The following is a 19092-nucleotide window of genomic DNA, read 5'->3' as shown; positions in this document are numbered from 1 at the left end:
TGGCTCCATGGGGCTGGATGGGGCTCTAGGCCTAGGGTTAGGGCCCTGCCCTGTCTGCCTCTCAAGCCCCTCTCAGACAAGAGAGAGACCTGGGCCTCCATTGCTACATAGCTGCCTCCTCTCCCCACCGGCTCCTTGCAGGCAGACATCGGGTAGGCGCAGAGCTGGGTGGAGGTCTAGGGGCAGAGTCTGCCCACCAGCTCATACCTGTGCCCTGTGGCAGCCAGCAGGTGCCAGCTCATGGACCTGGCCCCACTCAGCCCCAGTGGTGAGTGGGAGGATGCTCGCTATCTTCTAGAACATGTCCACCACACTGTGTACCTCCTGGATTCCCTGGCAGGCCTGTTTCCTACCCCTCTGACTGCCCTGAGGCCCAGCTCAAACCTTCCCTGCCCACAAGAACATTTTCCTGAAGGGTCATCCCCCACCCGTACACCGCCTCACTTCAGAGCTTTTGGTAGGGCCTCATATTAGGGTTGGATATAGGGCCTCTAAGGGTCTGGAGGAGGGCACAGATAGCTGTCATTCCCACAGGGCCCTCCTCTGCCCCAGCCTCACCTTCCCGGACAGCCCAATGCCCCGCTTCCTTTGGTCTTGGGCCTGCGGGGAGCTGTGGTTGTCCTTGCTTGATTGGGCTTCCAAGGCAATACTGACATCGCCATGAGATGGAAGGGAAGACTGGCTTAGCAGGGGTTGTCCCAGGTCACCACAGGGTTCTGACCAGGTCAGGGTCACCACAGGAGGGCCTGGGTCTTGGCACAAGGTGGCCGGGGGGCTCTGTTCAAGGTCCTAACGCCCTTCTAGTTTTGTGCCCTGCAGGGCATATTTGGAGCACCTGGAGCCCAAGAAGCTGTCCATCACCTTGGTGAGCGTGGGGTCAAGGCCCTGCTCATGATGAAGGCCCAACCTGCTGAGCCCTGAAAGCAGGTGCAGCTCCTCTACCTTCCACGGCCTTTGAGTTGGGAGGATGTTCCTAGAGGCGTAGGGAATGGGAGCAGTTCGGGAGGTCAGGGCATCTCAACACCAACGCTCCATAGGCTGTCCTCCCCAAGGGAAGCTCTGGGCTCCAGGGACAGGACCTCCGAACCTGGCCCTTCCCCTGAGTCTCCTGGCTCCAAAGAGAGAGTGCTTTTCCAAGGTCATCCTGCAGGGGGCAGAGTGGAATATTGGCTCTTCCTCACTCAGATACAGCTTTCTGTCCCCTCCCTCTCCAGGCAACAGATAACCTGGGCAGCCTGTCCACTAAGATTTCATCTTCATTTACATCTGGAAGGCCTGGGAAGGAATAGGGGGCTGGGGGCCTCTCAGCTCTGCCTTCCTTGCCATCTCTTCTCCCTATGGAGGACAGATGTCGTCTGGGCAGCAGCGTAAGTGGCTAGACTACAAAAGACCTCCCCCAGGTTCATCACCGGGCCTTGGGTAGAGTGTTTCCACGTGCTTCTTGATCCAGGTGTCCAGGACCTTGAGGCTGTCCCACTAGAGGACCTCAGGCCCCCAGCCCCAGGGCATTCTCCACTCCCAGCCCTGGAGGATCCCAGGGCAAAGCCATCCCCGTGGCTGCCACACCAAGACAGGCTTTGGCCATCGCAGTTTCCCTCTGGAGCCTCAGGCCATTGCCCTGCCACCTTCCAGCCCCTGGAGGGACACTGGGCCTGCAGCTTCTGGGCCCTGGATCAGACCTGTGGGTCCTTCTGTCCCAGATGAATGAACCATCTCGGCAGATTGGACGCAGCTTTGCTGGATGTCCTAGGCTGGGCTAGGCCCCTCCCCACAGCGGCGGATCTATCCAGAAGACTCTGAGCTGAGGGTGGGGCTGGGATCTGACGTAAGTGGACAAGATGTCCCATGACATCTGCTTAAGTTCTTGGCCCCTGTGGTCTCTTTTGGGCATGACACCTTATCACGTGTAGGTTCCTGCATATGGCCACAAGAGCCTCCCCTACCACCCTCCCTACCTCAGGCCAGTGTCAGGGCACCTGTGGTTCCAGGCAGAAGCCCAAGGGCAGAACCAGGCCTGGTGAATGGTCCCCAGGTGCCGATGGCCCTAGCCAACCAGCCCTGGGTCCAAGCTCCCTCACTGTGGCTGGTGAGTGACACCCACTGCCCTTCCCAAGCCTGCTGTCCCTCTGGGGGCCAGGCGTGGCCCCACCTGGCCTTTGTCTGCTTCTAGCCTTTCCTCTGCCTGCCAGGCTCTCAGCTGAATGCAACTGTCCTATTTCTTTGACTATCCTCAACAGGAAACGTATAGAGTCACTCAGACATCATGTCTTTTGTCCACCAGGCCCTTGCCAGAGATGTGACCACTCAGTAGGCCTGGGGCCAGGCTTGAGGTACCCAGAGGTCATGTTCTCCTTCTGGGACCTAGCCCCAGTGGCTCCTGTAGACCTTTCTCCATCCGAGCAATGTCCTGATGGGCAGCTGCCCCTTCTCCAGTGCAGGGCACCTTGCAGGGGCAGGAGAGTAGGGAGGAAGGTTAGGCAAGAGCTCTGTTCCTGCCTCTGCTGTTTAAGATTCTTTGGAGGTGAGGTGTCCATCCCTGCCTGTCTCCTGCTCCCTGACCTCCTGTAGGTTCCATTTTGAGGTTCCCAGTGAGTGTCAGAAGTGGGGGGGGGGGTGCTGAGCCTCCACATTCCCCCTGACCTTCTGGGCCCAAGAGAGCCTTGGCCAGCTTGTTTCCCACAGTCACCTCCCGATACCTGGGCTGCATGCTTTGTCCTCTGGGTGGCAGAAGGAAGAGGCAGAGTTCCTACCTTCCAGGTTCAGATCATAGTAAAGTCCCTGCCGTGGGGACGTGGTGATTAAGAACACAGGCTCTGGAGCCATTCAGACAGTTGGGGTTTGAGCGCACGCCTGTCACTTTGTGACCTTGGGCAAGTCACTTAATTCCTATGACTCTCTTCCGCCATTCTATGGGGACAGTAGTGCCTGTTTCACAGGCTGTTGGCAGGAACGGAGTTCTGGAGGAGGTGGCAGGCAGAGTGATGGAGCCTCTTATTCATCTGGAGAATGGGTTGCACAGCGCCAGGGTTGCTGCGAGAATGGTCTGTGTGCTGCTGGCGGTGGGCCATGGGAAGTGATCCTGCAGCCCCATCCTGTCCACAGGGAAGACCCACTTAGGAAAGACTCCTCGTCTGTATGGGGGAGCTGGCATTCCCAGCCCCAGACCAGACCCCTCCACCATCCTGCTGACCCTGGTGGTGGCTGTCCCGCCTGATGGCCCTCTGGCTGACTCCCCTCTCCAGGTGGACCCTTCCTCCTTACATGTTGCAGGCGCTATCATGTCACCTCCAGAGAGGCCCTGCCAGGTGCGTGGGTTCTCTTCCCTTTGCCCCTTCCTGGGGTGTGTGCCACAGCCCCCAAACCTACAGTGCTCACTGAATGCGTCTGGACTGTATCTTCATGCAAGGCCTCACATGAGACTTGGCCCAGCCTGGTCTGTGGAGGGCCGGGAAATCAAAACCCAAAGAGGGGAGGGGTCAGCTCCCCCGCAGGCTCTGTCCCTATTCATCCCACTCCTTTGCTCCCAGGTCACCTACAACAATGGTAATGGAGGTGGCTCAAGAGAACAAGGCTGGCATAACCTTCCCTCCCTAAGACAAACTCTAACGTGGATGTTTTAGACATCCTAACAGTTGGGGGAACATCCTCCAGGGACCCCTTCGACACCCTGGCCCGCACTGGCCCTTCAGTCAGAAGTTGTGGGTACCTGGAAAGTGAGGGCTGTGCATATATACCAGGGTATGTGCATGTATCAGGCTGGTCTTTGAGCTGTTGGGGTAGAACCTTGGGGGCAGGGGTCCCTCAGAGGTATGCATGAACTAGAAGAACACGCCACCAGTCAGTTCCTGTGTGGTGACCTTCTTGCTACTCTCTCTGGCAGCTCGGTGCTGGTCGCCATCTTTGGCTGGGCTCTGGGCTGCTGGGGCACCTCATGGGGCCTGGGGGCTCTTCTGTAGGTGGCGGAGCCTAAAGCAGGACTACATTCGAGTCCCCTTTCCTTCCAGGTCATGAGTTCAAAGACGATCTCCTCTATGCTGCCAAATCTCTCTCATGCCCCAATAGGCCCAGGAGCTGTTGGACTTCTGTGAATCAAGGCCTTTTCCCACCCGGATGTCACCCAGAGATCACGAAACCTGCCTGCAGATGACACGATGCTATACATAAGGGCTCCACCAAAAAACTATTAGGATAAATGAATTCCATAAAGTTGCAGGATACAAAATTAATATACGGACATCTGCTTCATTTCTATACACTAATAATGAAGTCGCAGAAAGAGAAATTAAGAAAACAATCCCATTTGGGGCGCCTGGGTGGCACAGCGGTTAAGCGTCTGCCTTCGGCTCAGGGCGTGATCCCGGCGTTATGGGATCGAGCACCACATCAGGCTCCTCCACTAGGAGCCTGCTTCTTCCTCTCCCACTCCCCCTGCTTGTGTTCCCTCTCTCACTGGCTGTCTCTATCTCTGTCAAATAAATAAATAAAATCTTAAAAAAAAAAAAAGAAAAGAAAACAATCCCATTTATAACTGCACCAAAAAGAATAAAATACCTGGGAATGAACTTAACCAAGGAGGTGAAAGACCTGTACTCTGAAAACCATAAAACACTGATGAAAGAAAGTGAAGATGACACAAATAGGAAGATACCATGCTCGTGACTGGAATAATATTGTTAAAATGTCCATACTTCCCAAAGCAATCTATAGATTCAATGCAATCCCTATCAAGATACCAATATCACTTTTCACAGAACTAGAACAAGTAATACTAACATTTGTATGAAACCATAAAAGACCTTGAATAGCCAAAGCGATCTTGAGAAAGAACAAAGTGGGTAGTATCACAATTCCAGATGGTAAGATATACTACAAAGCTATAACAATCAAAACAGTACGGAACTGGCATAAGAACAGACATATAGATCAATGAAGTAGGATAGAGAGCCCAGAAATAAACCCACAATTATATGGTCAATTAATCTATGACAAAGACGGCAAGAATATACAATGGGGAAAAGACAATTCTTTAATAACAGGTGCTGGGAACACTGGACAGCTACATGCAAAAGAGTGAAGCTGGACCACTTTCTTGCACCACACACAAAAATAAATACCTAAGTGTGAGACCTAAAACAAGAAAACTCGTAGAAGAAAACATTAGCAGTAATCTATTTGCCATTGGTCTTAGCAACATTTTTCTAGATATGCTTCCTCAGGCAAGGGAAACAAAAGCAAAAATAAACTTTTGGGACTAAAAAGCTTGCATGGCAAAGAAAACCATTAACAAAACGAAAAGGCAACCTACTGAATGGGAGAATATATTTGTAAATGATAAACCTAAAAAGGAGTTAATATCTAAAATATATAAAGAACTTCCACAAATCAAAACAAACCAGAAAACCCAGTTCAATTTAAAAACAGGCAGAGGACCTGATAGACATTTTCCCAAAGAAGATATACAGATAACAACAGGCATATGAAAAAATACTCAACATCACTAATGACTAGGGAAATGCAAATCAAAACCACAATGAGATGTCACCTCACACCTGTCAGAATGGCTAGTACAAAACAAAACAAAACACCCAAACAAGCCACAAGAAATAACAAGTGTTCTGAGCATGTGGAGAAAAAGGAAGCATCGTATACTGTTGGTGGGAATGCAAACTGGTGCAGCCACTGTGGAAAATAGTATGGAGGTTCCTCAAAAGTTAAAAAAAAAAAAAAAAAGAAATATCACATGATCCCATAATTCCACTACTGGGTATTGACCCAAAGAAAATGAAAACATGGGCACCTGGGTGGCTCAGTCAGTTAAGTGTCTGCCTTCAGCTCAGGTCATGATCCCAGGGTCCTGGGATCGAGCCCTGCATGGGGCTCCCTGCTCAGCGGGGAGTCTACTTCTCCCTCTCCCTCTTCCCCTCCCCCTGCTTGTGCTCTCTCTCTCTCACACACACACTCTTTCTCAAATAAATCAATTAAATCTCGAAAGAATGAAAACACTAATTTGAAAAGATACACGCACCCCTATGTTTATTGCGGCATTATTTACAACAGCCAAGGTATGGGAGCAGCCTAAGTGTCCATTGATAAGCGAATGGATAAAGGTGTGGTATATATATACAATGGAATGTTACTCAGCCATGAAAAGAATGAGATCATGCCATTTGCAACAACATTGATGAACCTAGAGGGCATTATACTAAGCAAAAGAAGTCAGAGAAAGACAAAGCCAGACCATATGATTTCACTTATGTGTGAAATCTAAAAAACAAAGAAAGTAGAAACAGACCCATAAATACAGAGAACAAACTGGTAGTTGCCAGATGGATTGGGGGGGATAGGCAAAATGGGTGCAGGAGAGCGGGAGATACAGGCTTTCAGTGGTGGAATTTATGTCCCGGGGATGAAAGGTACAGCCTAACGAATACAGTCAGTGATACTGTAATAGTGTATGGTGACAGATGGTGGCTAAATTTGCCATGGGCATAACGTAACATACAGTTGTTGAACCGCTGTGTCATACACCTGAATCTAATGTGACATTGCGTGTCAACTGTAGTTTTTTAAAAAAAGTTCTGTGACTGTGGTCTCTCTGTCTCTCAGAATATCATATTGTACTAAACTCACCCTTCTTGTGATGATGTGAGATGATAAAATGCCTGTATGATGACATGAAGTGAGGTGAATGACACAGGCACTGTGATGCAGCATGAAGCTACTAGTGACCTTCTGACATATGGCAGGATCATCTACTTCCAGATTATGCTTGACTACAGGTAAAACCACCGAAGCAACACACACACACACACACACACACACACACACACACACACACAACGAAACTGCAGATGGTGGGGGGGGGGGAGAACTGCTGTATGCGTATATAAAACCACACACACATACATCCACCTAAATGAGTATTTTTACTTTTCCTTTTTATGGAAATTTTCTATCTATACAGAGGTTAAGAAAATAACAATCTCATCACTCATTTTCAATAATTACCAAATACAAATAATCTTGCTTCCTCTGTATTCTCCATACCCTCCATACTGAATTATCTGAAGCAAATCTCAAGCTTCATATAACATCACCTATAAATTCTTCAGTATGTATATCTTCAAGATAATGATTCTTTTTTTTTTTTTAAGATTTTATTTATTTGTTTGACTAAGAGAAAGAGCACAAGCAGGGGGAGCTGCAGGCAGAGGGAGAAGGGAAGCAGGCTCCTCACTGAGCAGAGAGCTGACATGGGGCTCGATCCCAGGACCCTGGGATCATGACCTGAGCCTAAGGCAGACACTTAACCGACGAGACTCCCAGGTACCCCGATAATGATTCTTTTTAAACAAAAACATATCACTATTATTAGACCTAAAAGGTGAAATTAATGATTCCTAAAAATTATCAAATGTCCAGTAAGTCCATCATTCAAAGTTCCTAATTTTTGTCTCTTTTTTCCCCAGATGAATATGCAAATCATGATTCTTAAGAGATCCTTTTACTCTATAAATATATACAATGGAATATTACTCAGCCTATCCTTTTACTGTATAAATATATACAATGGAATATTACTCAGCCTATCCTTTTATTGTATAAAAGGATATTTTAAAAATCTTGATTTGCAACTGTACTGTTTTCTACCCACTTTAAGAGACATTTATGAAAAAACACAATTATTAGCATAAGAGCTAGTATACTATAACTTCGGTGTGTAATTCCAAGTCTTTTTTTCTACATAATTTACGAGACTAATGCATTTAAAAGAATTATTAATTTGTCCTTTTGGACACATAATGTATAAAGATGTAATTTTGTGGCATCAACAACCAAAAAGGGTGAGGCTGAAGCTGTAAAGAAACAGAGTTTTTTTTGTTTGTTTGTTTGTTTGTACGTAGGCTCCAGCCCAACATGGGGCTTAAACTCACAACCTCGGGATTCGGAGTTGTACGCTTTACCCACTGAGCCAAGGAGACAGCCAGATAGTTTTTGTATGTTATTAAAGTTAGGCTGGTGTAAATTCAGATTAGAGGGTTCTGACTTGAAGACGTCAAATATAATTCCCACAGTAACCACAAAGAAAATAGCTATACAATATACACAAAAGGAAATGAGAAAGGAATTTAAACATTTCACTACAAAAGGAAAATAAACTTAATACAAAACAAGACATGAACGCAGGAAATGGGGGACAAGAAAGCTGTAAGACACACAGAAAACAAATAGCACAATGACAGACGAAGTCCTTGCTTATTAGTTCAGATGTAAACGGATTAGACTCTTCAATTAAAAAGCAGGTTTAGGGGCGCCTGGGTGGCACAGTGGTTAAGCGTCTGCCTTCAGCTCAGGGCGTGATCCCGGCGTTATGGGATCGAGCCCCACGTCAGGCTCCTCCACTAGGAGCCTGCTTCTTCCTCTCCCACTCCCCCTGCTTGTGTTCCCTCTCTCACTGGCTGTCTCTATCTCTGTCAAATAAATAAATAAAATCTTTAAAAAAAAATAAAAATAAAAAAAAAATAAATAAAAAGCAGGTTTTGTCAGAATGGATAAGAACACATGATCTAACTATATGCTGTCTATGAGACTCACTTTTAACCCAAAGACACAAACAGGTTGAAAGTAAAGGGATAGGAAAAGATATTCCAAGCAAAGAGTAACCCTCTCTCTCTGCCCCTCCCCCTGCTCATGCTCTCTCCCTCCCTCTCTCCCAAATAAATAAATAAAATCTTTTTTTTTAAAGTTTCAACACAGCAAGAAGATAGAACAATTATAAACATTTATACACCTATGGCAGATCATCAAAAACGGACGGAATTGAAGAGAAAAACAGACGGTTCTACAATAACAGTTGGAGGCTTCAGTACTGCGCTCACCATAATGGATAGAACAACTAGGTAAGTTAGGAAATAGAGGACTTAAACAACATAATATACTAACTAGACCTAACAGAGATAAAGAACACTCTATCCAACAACAGAGTACACGTTCTTCTCAAAAGCACATGGCCCATTTTCCAGGATAGATCATGTGTTAAGCTACAGACTAAATCTTAATAGATTTTGAAAGATAGGTATCAAATGAAGTATCTTCTCCGACCACGATGGGATGAAGTATAGAAATCAATAACAAAAGGAAAACTGGAAAATTCATAAAATTGCAGAAATTAAACAACACACTTCTATTTTTTTTATTTTTATTTTTTTAAAGATTTTATCCATTTATTTGACAGAGAGAGAAAGAGAGAAAGAAAAAGCATGCTAGCAAGGGGAGCAGGAGAGGGAGAAGCAGGCTCCCCACTGAGCAGGGAGCCTGACGCAGGGCTCAATCCCAGGACCCTGGGATCATGACCTGAGCCGAAGGCAAACACCCAACTGACTGAGCCACCCAGGCATCTCTAAACAACACACTTTAAAACAACCAATAGATCAAAGAAGAAATCGTAATGAAAATTAGAAGATACTTAGAAGTGAATTAAACTGAATACCCAAACTTATCGGATGAAGCAAAAGTGGTGCTAAGGGGGAATTTTTAGTTATAAATACTTACACTCAACAATAAGAAAGATCTCAAATCAACAACCTAATAATAAACAAATGAACTAAGCCCAAAACTAGTACAAGGGAGAAGGAATAAAGATTAGATAGCTAAGAAAAATGAAATGGAGAATAGAAAACAGAAAAATTAATGAAACCAAAAGGTGGTTCTTCATAAAAATCAAGAAAGTTGAAGGACGCCTGGGTTGCGCAGTTGGTTAAGTGTCTGACTCTTGATTTTGGCTCAGGTTGTGATCTCAGGGTTGTGAGACTGAGCCTTGCATTGGGCTCTATGCTCAGCAGGGAGTCTGCTTCTCCCCCTCTCCCTCTGCTCCTCCCCCCACTCACATGTGTGTGTACGCACGCTCTCTCTCTCTCAAATAAATAAACAGTTCTTTTTTAAAAAGTTGACAAACTTTAACTTGATACACTAAGAAAAAAGAAATAAGACTCAAGTTACTAAAATCAGAAATGTAAATGGTCAGGGAGACGCCTGGGTGGCTAAGTGGGTTAAGCATCTGCCTTTGGCTCAGGTCATGATCTCATTGTCTTGGGATCCAGCCCCATGTCAGGCTCCCTGCTCAGCAGGGAGTTTGCTTCTCCCTCTCCCCATTCCTCCCCCAACTCGTGCTCTCTCCCCTCTCGCTCAAATAAATAAATAATCTTAAAAAAAAAAAAGAAATGTAAATGGGGGACATTACTACCAATTCTACAGAAATAAAGGGGTTTGTAAGAGTGTGGTGAACAATTGTATGCTAACGAATTGGATAACCTTGATGAAATGGAAGCATTCCTAGAAACACAAAACTTGCCAAGACTACCGAAGAAATAGAAAATCTGAACAGACCTCTAAATAGTAAGGACATTGAATCAAGAGTCAAAAATCTCACATCGAAGAAAAGTCCCAGACCTGATGGTTTCACTGGTGAATTCAACCAAAACCTTAAATAAGAACTAATATCAATCCTTCTCAAACATTTCCTAAAAATTTGAAAAGGAGAGATACTTCCTAATTCATTCTATGAGGCCAGCATAACCCTGGCACTAAAGCCAGACAAAGACACTGCAAGAAAACTACAGACCAACATCCCTTACAAACATTGATGCAAAAATCCTTAGCAAAATACTAACAAGAAGAATTCAGCAGCATGGTAAAATGATATACCCCCAAGACCAAGTGGGATTTATTCCTGGAATTTGCAAGCATGGTTCCATACGTGAAAATGGATCAATATGCCACATCGACAAAATGAAGGGGAAAAACACATCATTGTTTCAATTGATGCAGAAAAGGCATTTGAGAAAATGCAGCACATTTTCATTATAAAAAACACTCAACAAAATAGGAATTAAAGGAAATTACCTCTACATAATAAAAGCCATATATTAAAAACCCACAGCAAACATAGTACTCAATGGTGAGAGACTAACAGCTTTTCCTAAGATCAGGAACAAGACAAGTATTTCCACTTTCACCACTTCTATTCAACATAGTACTGGAAAGTCCTAGCCACAGCAATCAGACAAGAAAAAGGCATCCAAACTGAAAAGGAAGGTTGAAAAGCCCTAAAGATTCCATGAACAAAAAAGACCTGTTAGGATAAATATATTTAGCAAAATAGCAGGACACAAAATCAGCACAGAAAGTCAGCTGTATTTCTATACACAATGAACAATCTAAAAAGGAAATTACAAAAGTGATTTCATTTAAAATAATATCAAAAAGAATAAAATAATTAGGAATTGATTTAACAAAGGAGATGAAAGATTTGTACAATGAAAACTACAAAACATTGCAGAAAGAACTAAAGAAGACATAGATAAATGGCAACATGTCCCACGATCATGGGTTAAAAGACTTAATACTATAATGGGGCGCCTGGGTGGCGCAGTTGTCAAGCGTCTGCCTTCGGCTCAGGGCGTGATCCCCGCGTTATGGGATCGAGCCCCACATCAGGCTCCTCCGCTAGGAGCCTGCTGCTTCCTCTCCCACTCCCCCTGCTTGTGTTCCCTCTCTCGCTGTCTCTATCTCTGTCAAATAAATAAATAAATAATCTTAAAAAAAAAGTTTAATTTGCAAAAAGTAAAAAAATGACTGTCATACAAATAATGAAAGAATGTGTGTCAAATATTTAATCAATGAGGGAATCAGTAAGATGGTAAGGCAAGTTTAAATAACATTTTGAGAAGAAGCATTTCTAGTGTGTGTGGAATTAGAAAACCTGTTGATCTTACAGAGCGATAAAACTGTTATCTTTGGGGTTATCTTTTCTACTAGACAGAAATCTATCAGTTAACATATAACTTTTCAGGTACATTTTCCTACATTAGTGATTTTCACAGTACAGTCCTCAAAGCGGAAGCATCAGCATCGCCTGGGAACGTGAGGGAATTGCACATTTTCGTTTCCTGTCCCAGGCCTATTTAACTAGAAACTTTGAGGATGAGAAGCACCTCCGTTTCCCCAAACCCCTCGGGTGATTCTGATGCACTGTAAACTCTGAGAACCACTGCTCTCCATAGTCAAATAATCTCTGTTTGTGAAACAAACCTGTGAGACAATGCTCCAGCATGACGTTAAAAGGACACACCACCCACCTTTTTGCCTTGTTTCCAGATTTAAATACTTTGTCTGATGTTAAGTCTCATATTTGCTCTTTCATTTTTCAAATACTCTATCAGCTTAAGGCAGTTTCCACCTATTTCCAATTTTTCTTTTTTCTCCTTTTGAATCAAAAATGGTTTTCCAAGCCGATCAACTGTTTTCTTCTTTAACCTATTAATACGATGAAACAGAAGTTGAACGGGTCTTATAATTCTTAAGATGAAATTTTTCTTTGACATAGTGTCGTATTTTAATACATTGTTGACTTCAACATGCTGACGTTTATGATTTTTAAAAAGCTCTTTATAAATGAGATCGATTATAGTGCAAATTGGGAAGCTTTTCATCTTTTTCTATTTATGGAGCAGTTTAATTGCGATGGGTTCTGTCCTTTGAAAGCTTGAAAGGCTGCAACAATAAAACCATCTGGGCCTGGTTTATGGGGGGTGGCATATGTAATCAAAAAGAGATCTCAAATTGTTCAATTTCTTCTTTGGTTATTAGTGTATTCTCCAGGATATTTTTGGTGCTGTTCCTGTTTTGTTTTTTGTTTTTACCTCTTTTAGTGAATATTGGAAACTTAGTTTTCCTAGACCACCCTTTGCTCAAATTCACCAGTAAGCAGACTAATGCAGCTTAAAACAACCTGTTTTTCTCCCATTCGACTGAGAAAAACTAAGATAAACATCTAATGTTGGTGAAGCCACAGGGAGAGTTCTGAGCATGTAAATTGTTACAGCCAGTTGTAACTAAGGAAACTAAGGGGAGTTCATCAGAATGAAATAAAATACTCAGGCACTCGGAGGAGCTATGCGGGTTACTGGGTAATGTTTCCTTATTTGGGTGCTGGGGACGTGGGCTATACAGTTTATGAAAATTCATTTAAGCTTTATACTTACAATAGTACAATTTTCTCTACGTGTATCATAATTCAGTAACATTTTTAAAATTTTGGTTTTTGCCACAGCCCATAGCTATCTGGCGGGAAACAGGGAACGACCTGAACCCCCCTTCGCGAGGGAATCATTCCAAGTGCCAGAAAGGGCTCCCGGACTCCTGCACCCTTAAGCTGAACACATTCAATGGCTCCTACTCCCTCTTTTCTAGCTAAACCGTTCGGAGCGGGGGTGGCGCCGGTCACTTCCGGGAAGGGGTTCTGGGGAGACAGCAAGCTCATCTTTCTTCCCGGTAAGCTCCCAGCACCGCCATCGGCGATCGCTCCCGCCCCGCCCCGCCCTGCCCGTGGAGGCCCCGCCCACACCACGTGACCTCCGCGTCAGCTGACCGGGCGCGCGGGGAGGAGAAAGGCCAGGCGGCTTCCTGGCGCGATGGTGAGAGCTGCGGGGTGACGGGAGGCGTGGCCCCGGGGCGGGCAGCGAGGCCCCTGATTCTCGCCTATGCCGCCGCGGGCGAGCGGGCGCCGGCGCGGGTGGTGGAGGCAGCCCCGGCCCGTCGGCAGACACCTGGGTGCGGTCGTGAGGGCCGAGCGTCTGCGGGCTTGGAGTCCCGGTGCTTCCTCGGCGGGAAGGAAGGGCCCGCACCCCTCAGGGCAGGAAGTGGAGCTTGCCCGGAGCGGGCGCGCTTCCAGGCCTTCCTCGACCCCGGACGACCTCCCGGAGGTGCCCTCTTCGGGCCCTCCTGCGCGACCTGGAGGAGAACTTGCATAGAATTAGGCTCAGTCTTCCGTCCTGTTCGGAAGTCCTTTCATCCTTCCCAGAGCCAGAAAGGAGTAGACGTGGGATTGGAGCTTCTCAAGTCCTCCATCCATTCATTGCTTCAGCTGAGGGCCTGCTCTGCACCGTGCAGTGTGCCAGGCCCTGGGGCTTAAGCTGCAGGAGGCTTGAATTGGCAGTCATAGTTAAGACTGGAGGGGAAGGGACCTAACTGTGCCTCGTGTGTAGCTTTAGGAAGGCTTCCTGACGGTGACAGCCACCGGAGGGCGTGGGGGCAGGGAAGAAAACTGGCTGGCTGCAGTGCAGTTTGTGTGCCAGGGGTTAGGAGGCTTGGGGAGGGGCGCTCTATCTTCAGACAGAGAACAGCATGTTCAGAGGCTTCAGGTGAGAGAGCATGGCTCCCTAGCAATGGATGCATTTCACTATTGACGGGTGAAGCTGGAAGGGTATCAGCTGGAGGTTAGCGAAACATGAGGCTCAACAGGTAGCAAAGGGCAAATCCTGCTGGGTCTTGAGAGCACGGAAAGGAGTTTAGACTTTAAGAAGAGGCCCTGGCTAGCTAGGAAAATCCTTTTGGCTGACTTGTGGAGCGAGCACGAGGGGAGCAGAGAAGCCACGCCGGGGCGGCAGACCTCCGGGGGATGGTGGTGACCTGAGTTAGGGTGGAGAGAGTGGAGAAAGAAGTGGGGGAATGCACGAGGGGAAAGGGAGAGCCGGGTGTTTGGGCTTGGCTCCCAGGTGAGCTTGGCTCAGTGCGGTGGGAGGCACAGGACGAGGCGCAGGTTTCAGTGCAAACAGCAAAAGTTAACGTTGATAGGTGGCGCTGTGTGGGGTTTCTGCGAGCCAGCAGGTGCAGCTGGCTAGAAGACAGTCTAGATTTAAGGGTCTGAGGCTCAGAAGAGAAACTACAGTGCAGTTATAAATTGGGGACCCATCAGCACAAAGACGATCATTGTAAGCCTAAAAACATGTAACATCTCAGCGATGTGAGTTGGGAAGAGACGACCTACGGCAAAACCTAGAGAAATGTCAGCATTTTAAGAAATTACACAAGGAACACACTGTAAAAAATGTAAATAATACAGAGAGGGTAGAAGACTTCTGTGGGTAGAAGTCCAGGGCCCGTGAACTTAGGAAAAATCTCCATCTTAATTTTCACTAATTTCAAACTGAATTTTAGGATTTCCTTCAATTATGAATGTTGGCAACCAACCCCAGTATTAACAGCACTTCTGACTTTGTCACCGATAGAAATTAGAGATATTTTCGTATCATATTATAGCTGGTGACATTGTTCACGTATTTATGCAGATCGTTTTTAAGTTATGGGTATTAGACTTGAAACATAACATCACCAATTTGTTTGACTATTTTGATAACTTAGTGTCCTTTGCAGTCCTGTGTATTTTGTGCATTTAAAAACATGGTTTTAGAAAGGCCTATAGGCTTTACCAGATGCCAGATGAAGCTATGGCAGAAAAAGGTTAAAAACTCCTGGAATAGACAGAAGTGCAAGACTGTCCTTAATACCCCATAATCTCACCGGTTGTCCCAGGCCCCTGTCCCAGAGTAATGATGCAGGCAATGTGCAGATCACCATTTGGGGGTTGGGAGAAGGAGGGTGAGCCAGCAAATGAGACCGAGGCCAGGACAGGGAGAAATCCAGGAGAGTACGGGTCATGTGGGAGGCTGCTGAGGAGTTGGGGAAGAGAAAGCAGATTTAGTGACTGTCATTTGTGACCATGGCTTGAGGACTTCATGGGAGACCCACATAGAAGCACCAGTGCTGTGGGGTCAGGTGAAAAAGAGCAAGAGGGTTGGTGGTTGAAGGGTCGTGGAGCAGGTCTGAAGTGGCTGAGACGGTGACTGGTAGCACCGAGGGCCCAGCAGAATCAGGAGAACGTGGGTGGGAGGTGTCCTCAGTTTGCGGAGTTTTGATCCCAGCATCTGTAAGCAGCCCACATGTGAGAGGTGTGGAAAGCTGGACACGTATCTTGCTGTGACAGAGAGCGTTGCTAGGCAGACAGGGCAAAGGACAGCTGATCCAGGGAATGGAGGATATTGAGAAGATGTGGCCGACAGGGTGGGTTTGCATTCTAACAGGAGACAGACCTCGAATAAATAATAAGTGTGACGTCTGCTGTGGAGATCAAGAAAGAAGGATAGGGGCTAGAGCGTGATAGAGAGGAGCTATTTTATTTTTTAACAGCTTTACTGAGATAAAATCAGTAATAACACACATATAAACGTACAGTTCAGTAAGTTCTGAAATGTGTATGTTCCCTTGATCAAGATAATGAACATACCCTCTGAAACTTCCTTGTGCAAGGAGCTGTTTTAGAAAGTATGGTCAGGGCGCCTGGATGGCGTAGTTGGTAAGTGTCCGACTCTTGGTTTCAGCTGAGGTCGTGATCTTTAGGGTCCTGGGACCAAGCCCTGGGTCAGGCTCTGCGCTCAGTGCAGAGTCCGCTTGAGATTCTCTCTCCCTCTCCCTCTGCCCCTCCCGCTCCTGTTCTCGCGCTCTCTCTCGAATAAGTAAATCTTTAAAAAAAAAGAAGAAGAAGAAGAAGAAAGAAAGCAAGTATGGTCAGAGAAGGCCCATTTGAGCAGAGACCAGAATGAAGTGAGAGAACAAGGTGTGCGGAGGGGGTAGCAAGGACAAGGTGGGAGAGTGCCTGGTGTAACAGGAGTAGCAGGGAGGCCAGTGTGGCTGGAGCTGGGGAGGGGAAGGAGGAGGAAGTGAGAGGTCACTGACGTCATGACAAAGACATGGTTCTGTGCTGTACCCGCAGCATTTAGAGTGGGGTCCGCCACAGAGAAGTTTGCCACAATGTTTGCTGAGCCCATGAATGCCTAGGATAGGCAACAGAGCAAGGTTTGGTGGCAGGTGGGACCATGAGAGGGTTCTCGAAACAGCCTGGTAATAGGAGAGAACAAGTGGTCAGAGGGCATCCATCTTGGACAGGGAGCAGGGATCCCTGAAGAGCAATAATACGGGAGATACCTGGCTACGCCTCAGCCCCCCATCCTGACCGCCTGCCTCACTCCTGTGCAGAGGTTCCGGTTCTGTGGTGATCTGGACTGTCCTGACTGGGTCCTGGCGGAGATCAGCACGCTGGCCAAGATTGTTGAGTGCACGGGGTCTGCTAGGGTGGGAGGAGGCAGGGATTGGGGTTGGGGGCTTTGGGGATGGAGGGTGGTGAGGTCACCCTGAGGTTGGGGCCTCAGTGCCCTCAGCGTGTCCTAGCCTGCTGTGTGACTCTGATCATGTGGCCAGCCCCCTCCGAGGCAGCCCCCCAGCATGGAGGGGTGGGGTGGGCCGGTTTGGCTCATGCAAGGCCTTCCCCTCCAGTCCTCCGTGAAGCTGAGGCTGCTGTGTAGCCAGGTGCTGAAGGAACTTCTGGGACAGGGGATTGATGTGAGTGCAGGGCCTGCCACCCCACTGTCCCATGACCCTGTGAGCCCTACTGCCCTGAAGGTGCACAGGACCCAGGGGGTGGGCAATCAGGCTGCTGCTGGGGTGCCAGGGGCCCGGCACCCCCTGAGGGCCTCCTCTCCCCACAGTACGAGAAGATCCTGAAGCTCACCGCTGATGCCAGGTTTGGTGAGTACCCCACTGAGTCCGCAGACCTCGGCCCCCTGGGTACTTAGCCTGGGGCTTAGCGCCGACGCCCTCCCAGCAGCCTGTCCTGCCACACTTGCCTCAGCAGGGGAGCAGCAGGGGAAGAACGGTGTTGCCAGTCCCGCCCTCTGCCGCTTCCGCTGAGGCAGTAGCAGTGCTCATGGCTCAAGGAGGCCTGGGTTCTGTGAGCTGAAGATAGTGGGGCAAGAAGAAGGTGGCTGAGGCCACAGCGACACCCCCTTACCCCACCCACGGGTCCCCCCAGAGTCGGGCGATGTCAAGGCCACGGTGGCAGTGCTTAGTTTCATCCTCTCCAGTGCGGCCAAGCATAGCGTGGATGGCGAGTCCTTGTCCAGTGAACTGCAGCAGCTGGGGCTCCCCAAAGGTAGGGTATGCAGGCAGGCAGGTGGGTAACCTGGGCAGCAGGCCAGGGCAAGTGCCTGAGACCCGCCCTGTGAGCAGTCTGAGCCCCGACCTGCTATGTCAAGGGACCTCCATTCTGTCCGCAGAGCACGCAGCCAGCCTGTGTCGCTGTTATGAGGAGAAGCAAAGCCCCCTGCAAGAGCACCTGCGGGCCTGCAGCCTGCGTGGTGAGTGTGGGAGGGGCCGGGATGGGGTTCGGGTTCCATTCCAGAAGGTGCATGCTGCATGGGAGGTGCTTGTCCTCAGAAAGGAGTCCCATTTCAAGCAGTCATGGAACCAGGACTCCTGCCTCCAGCCCAGGTTTCTTTCCTCTGAGATCTGCTGTGGATAATCTTGCTTCTGATTATTGCGCACCTTCCCTGGGTCAGAGGGATGAGAGGTTCTCAAAGGTCACACAGCCTTGAAGGGTTGAGAGCCGTGCCAGGTGTGGGCTGAGGGCCGTGTGGCTTACCAGGCTGCGATCCTGAGAGCCCCACGCCATTTCACAGTGAATAGGCTGGCAGGTGTGGGCTGGCGGGTGGACTACACCCTGAGCTCCAGCCTGCTTCGGTCCGTGGAAGAGCCCGTGGTGCACCTGAGGCTGGAGGTGGCAGCTGCCTCGGGTGCCCCAGTCCAGCCGGTGGCCATGTCCCTCTCAGCAGACAAGTTCCAGGTCCTCCTGGCAGGTGAGACTCAGCTGTAGCTGGAGGGGGAAGGAGCCCTCCCAGATCCCACCTGACTGCCACCCGCCTGCTCACCTCTTCTCTCTGCAGAACTGAAGCAGGCCCAGACCCTGATGAGCTCCCTGGGCTGAGGAGAAGGGTGCTTGGGGCCCGTGTTGAGTCGCTGCCCTCCGAACTCCTCTTCGTGGGTGGCCCCAGCTCCAGGACCCTGGAGGCCTGGCCTTCCAGATCTCTGGCTTGCTAGGTTCCCACTTGAGAATTCAGCATAAGGATTCTGAGGACTTTTCCAGCATTGCCTTCCCCCCTGAAAGGCACTTGTCAACAGTTTTCACGAGCAGGAAGAATAAAAGAAGTGTAAAGGAGTGTGTGTACAGGTTTCCTTTTGGGTTCAGATGAAAGGTTTTTGTCAGAGAAACCAAGTGACATACATCCCTGACCCATTATTCATTTTCTTTTTTCAGCTGCTGATTGAGGCAGGTCAGGGGTGAGGCAGAAGGAGGACCGAAATGAAACAGCTTGTCTGTAGATAGGAAAATCAGGCTTCTCGCTCCCAGTCCTATGATGTCCA

At 48.0% G+C, this 19092-nt stretch overlaps 1 protein-coding gene across 2 annotated transcripts; it reads left to right on the top strand.

Annotated features, from left to right (window-relative positions):
- The first annotated feature begins 13387 nt into the window (after positions 1-13387).
- On the top strand, positions 13388-18886 carry COMMD4 (COMM domain containing 4). Of its 2 annotated transcripts, XM_040642973.1 has the most exons (8): positions 13388-13475; positions 16873-16944; positions 17170-17235; positions 17382-17421; positions 17705-17824; positions 17949-18029; positions 18351-18527; positions 18615-18886. In XM_040642973.1, exons 1-8 carry the CDS (start codon positions 13473-13475, stop codon positions 18653-18655), a joined length of 600 nt encoding a protein of 199 aa, XP_040498907.1. In that variant the 5' UTR covers positions 13388-13472; the 3' UTR covers positions 18656-18886. The 2 variants fall into 2 exon arrangements, with proteins under 2 accessions (XP_040498907.1, XP_040498908.1); XM_040642974.1 differs by lacking the exon at positions 17170-17235 and having other exon boundaries at positions 13444-13475.
- Positions 18887-19092: the final 206 nt, after the last annotated feature.

Source organism: Ursus maritimus, unplaced genomic scaffold (assembly GCF_017311325.1).
Source record: "Ursus maritimus isolate PB19 unplaced genomic scaffold, ASM1731132v1 scaffold_27, whole genome shotgun sequence".
In the NCBI taxonomy this organism is placed as follows: Eukaryota; Metazoa; Chordata; class Mammalia; order Carnivora; family Ursidae; genus Ursus; species Ursus maritimus.
Note: the sequence above shows the minus strand (reverse complement) of the source record. Positions and strands in the feature narration are given on the sequence as shown.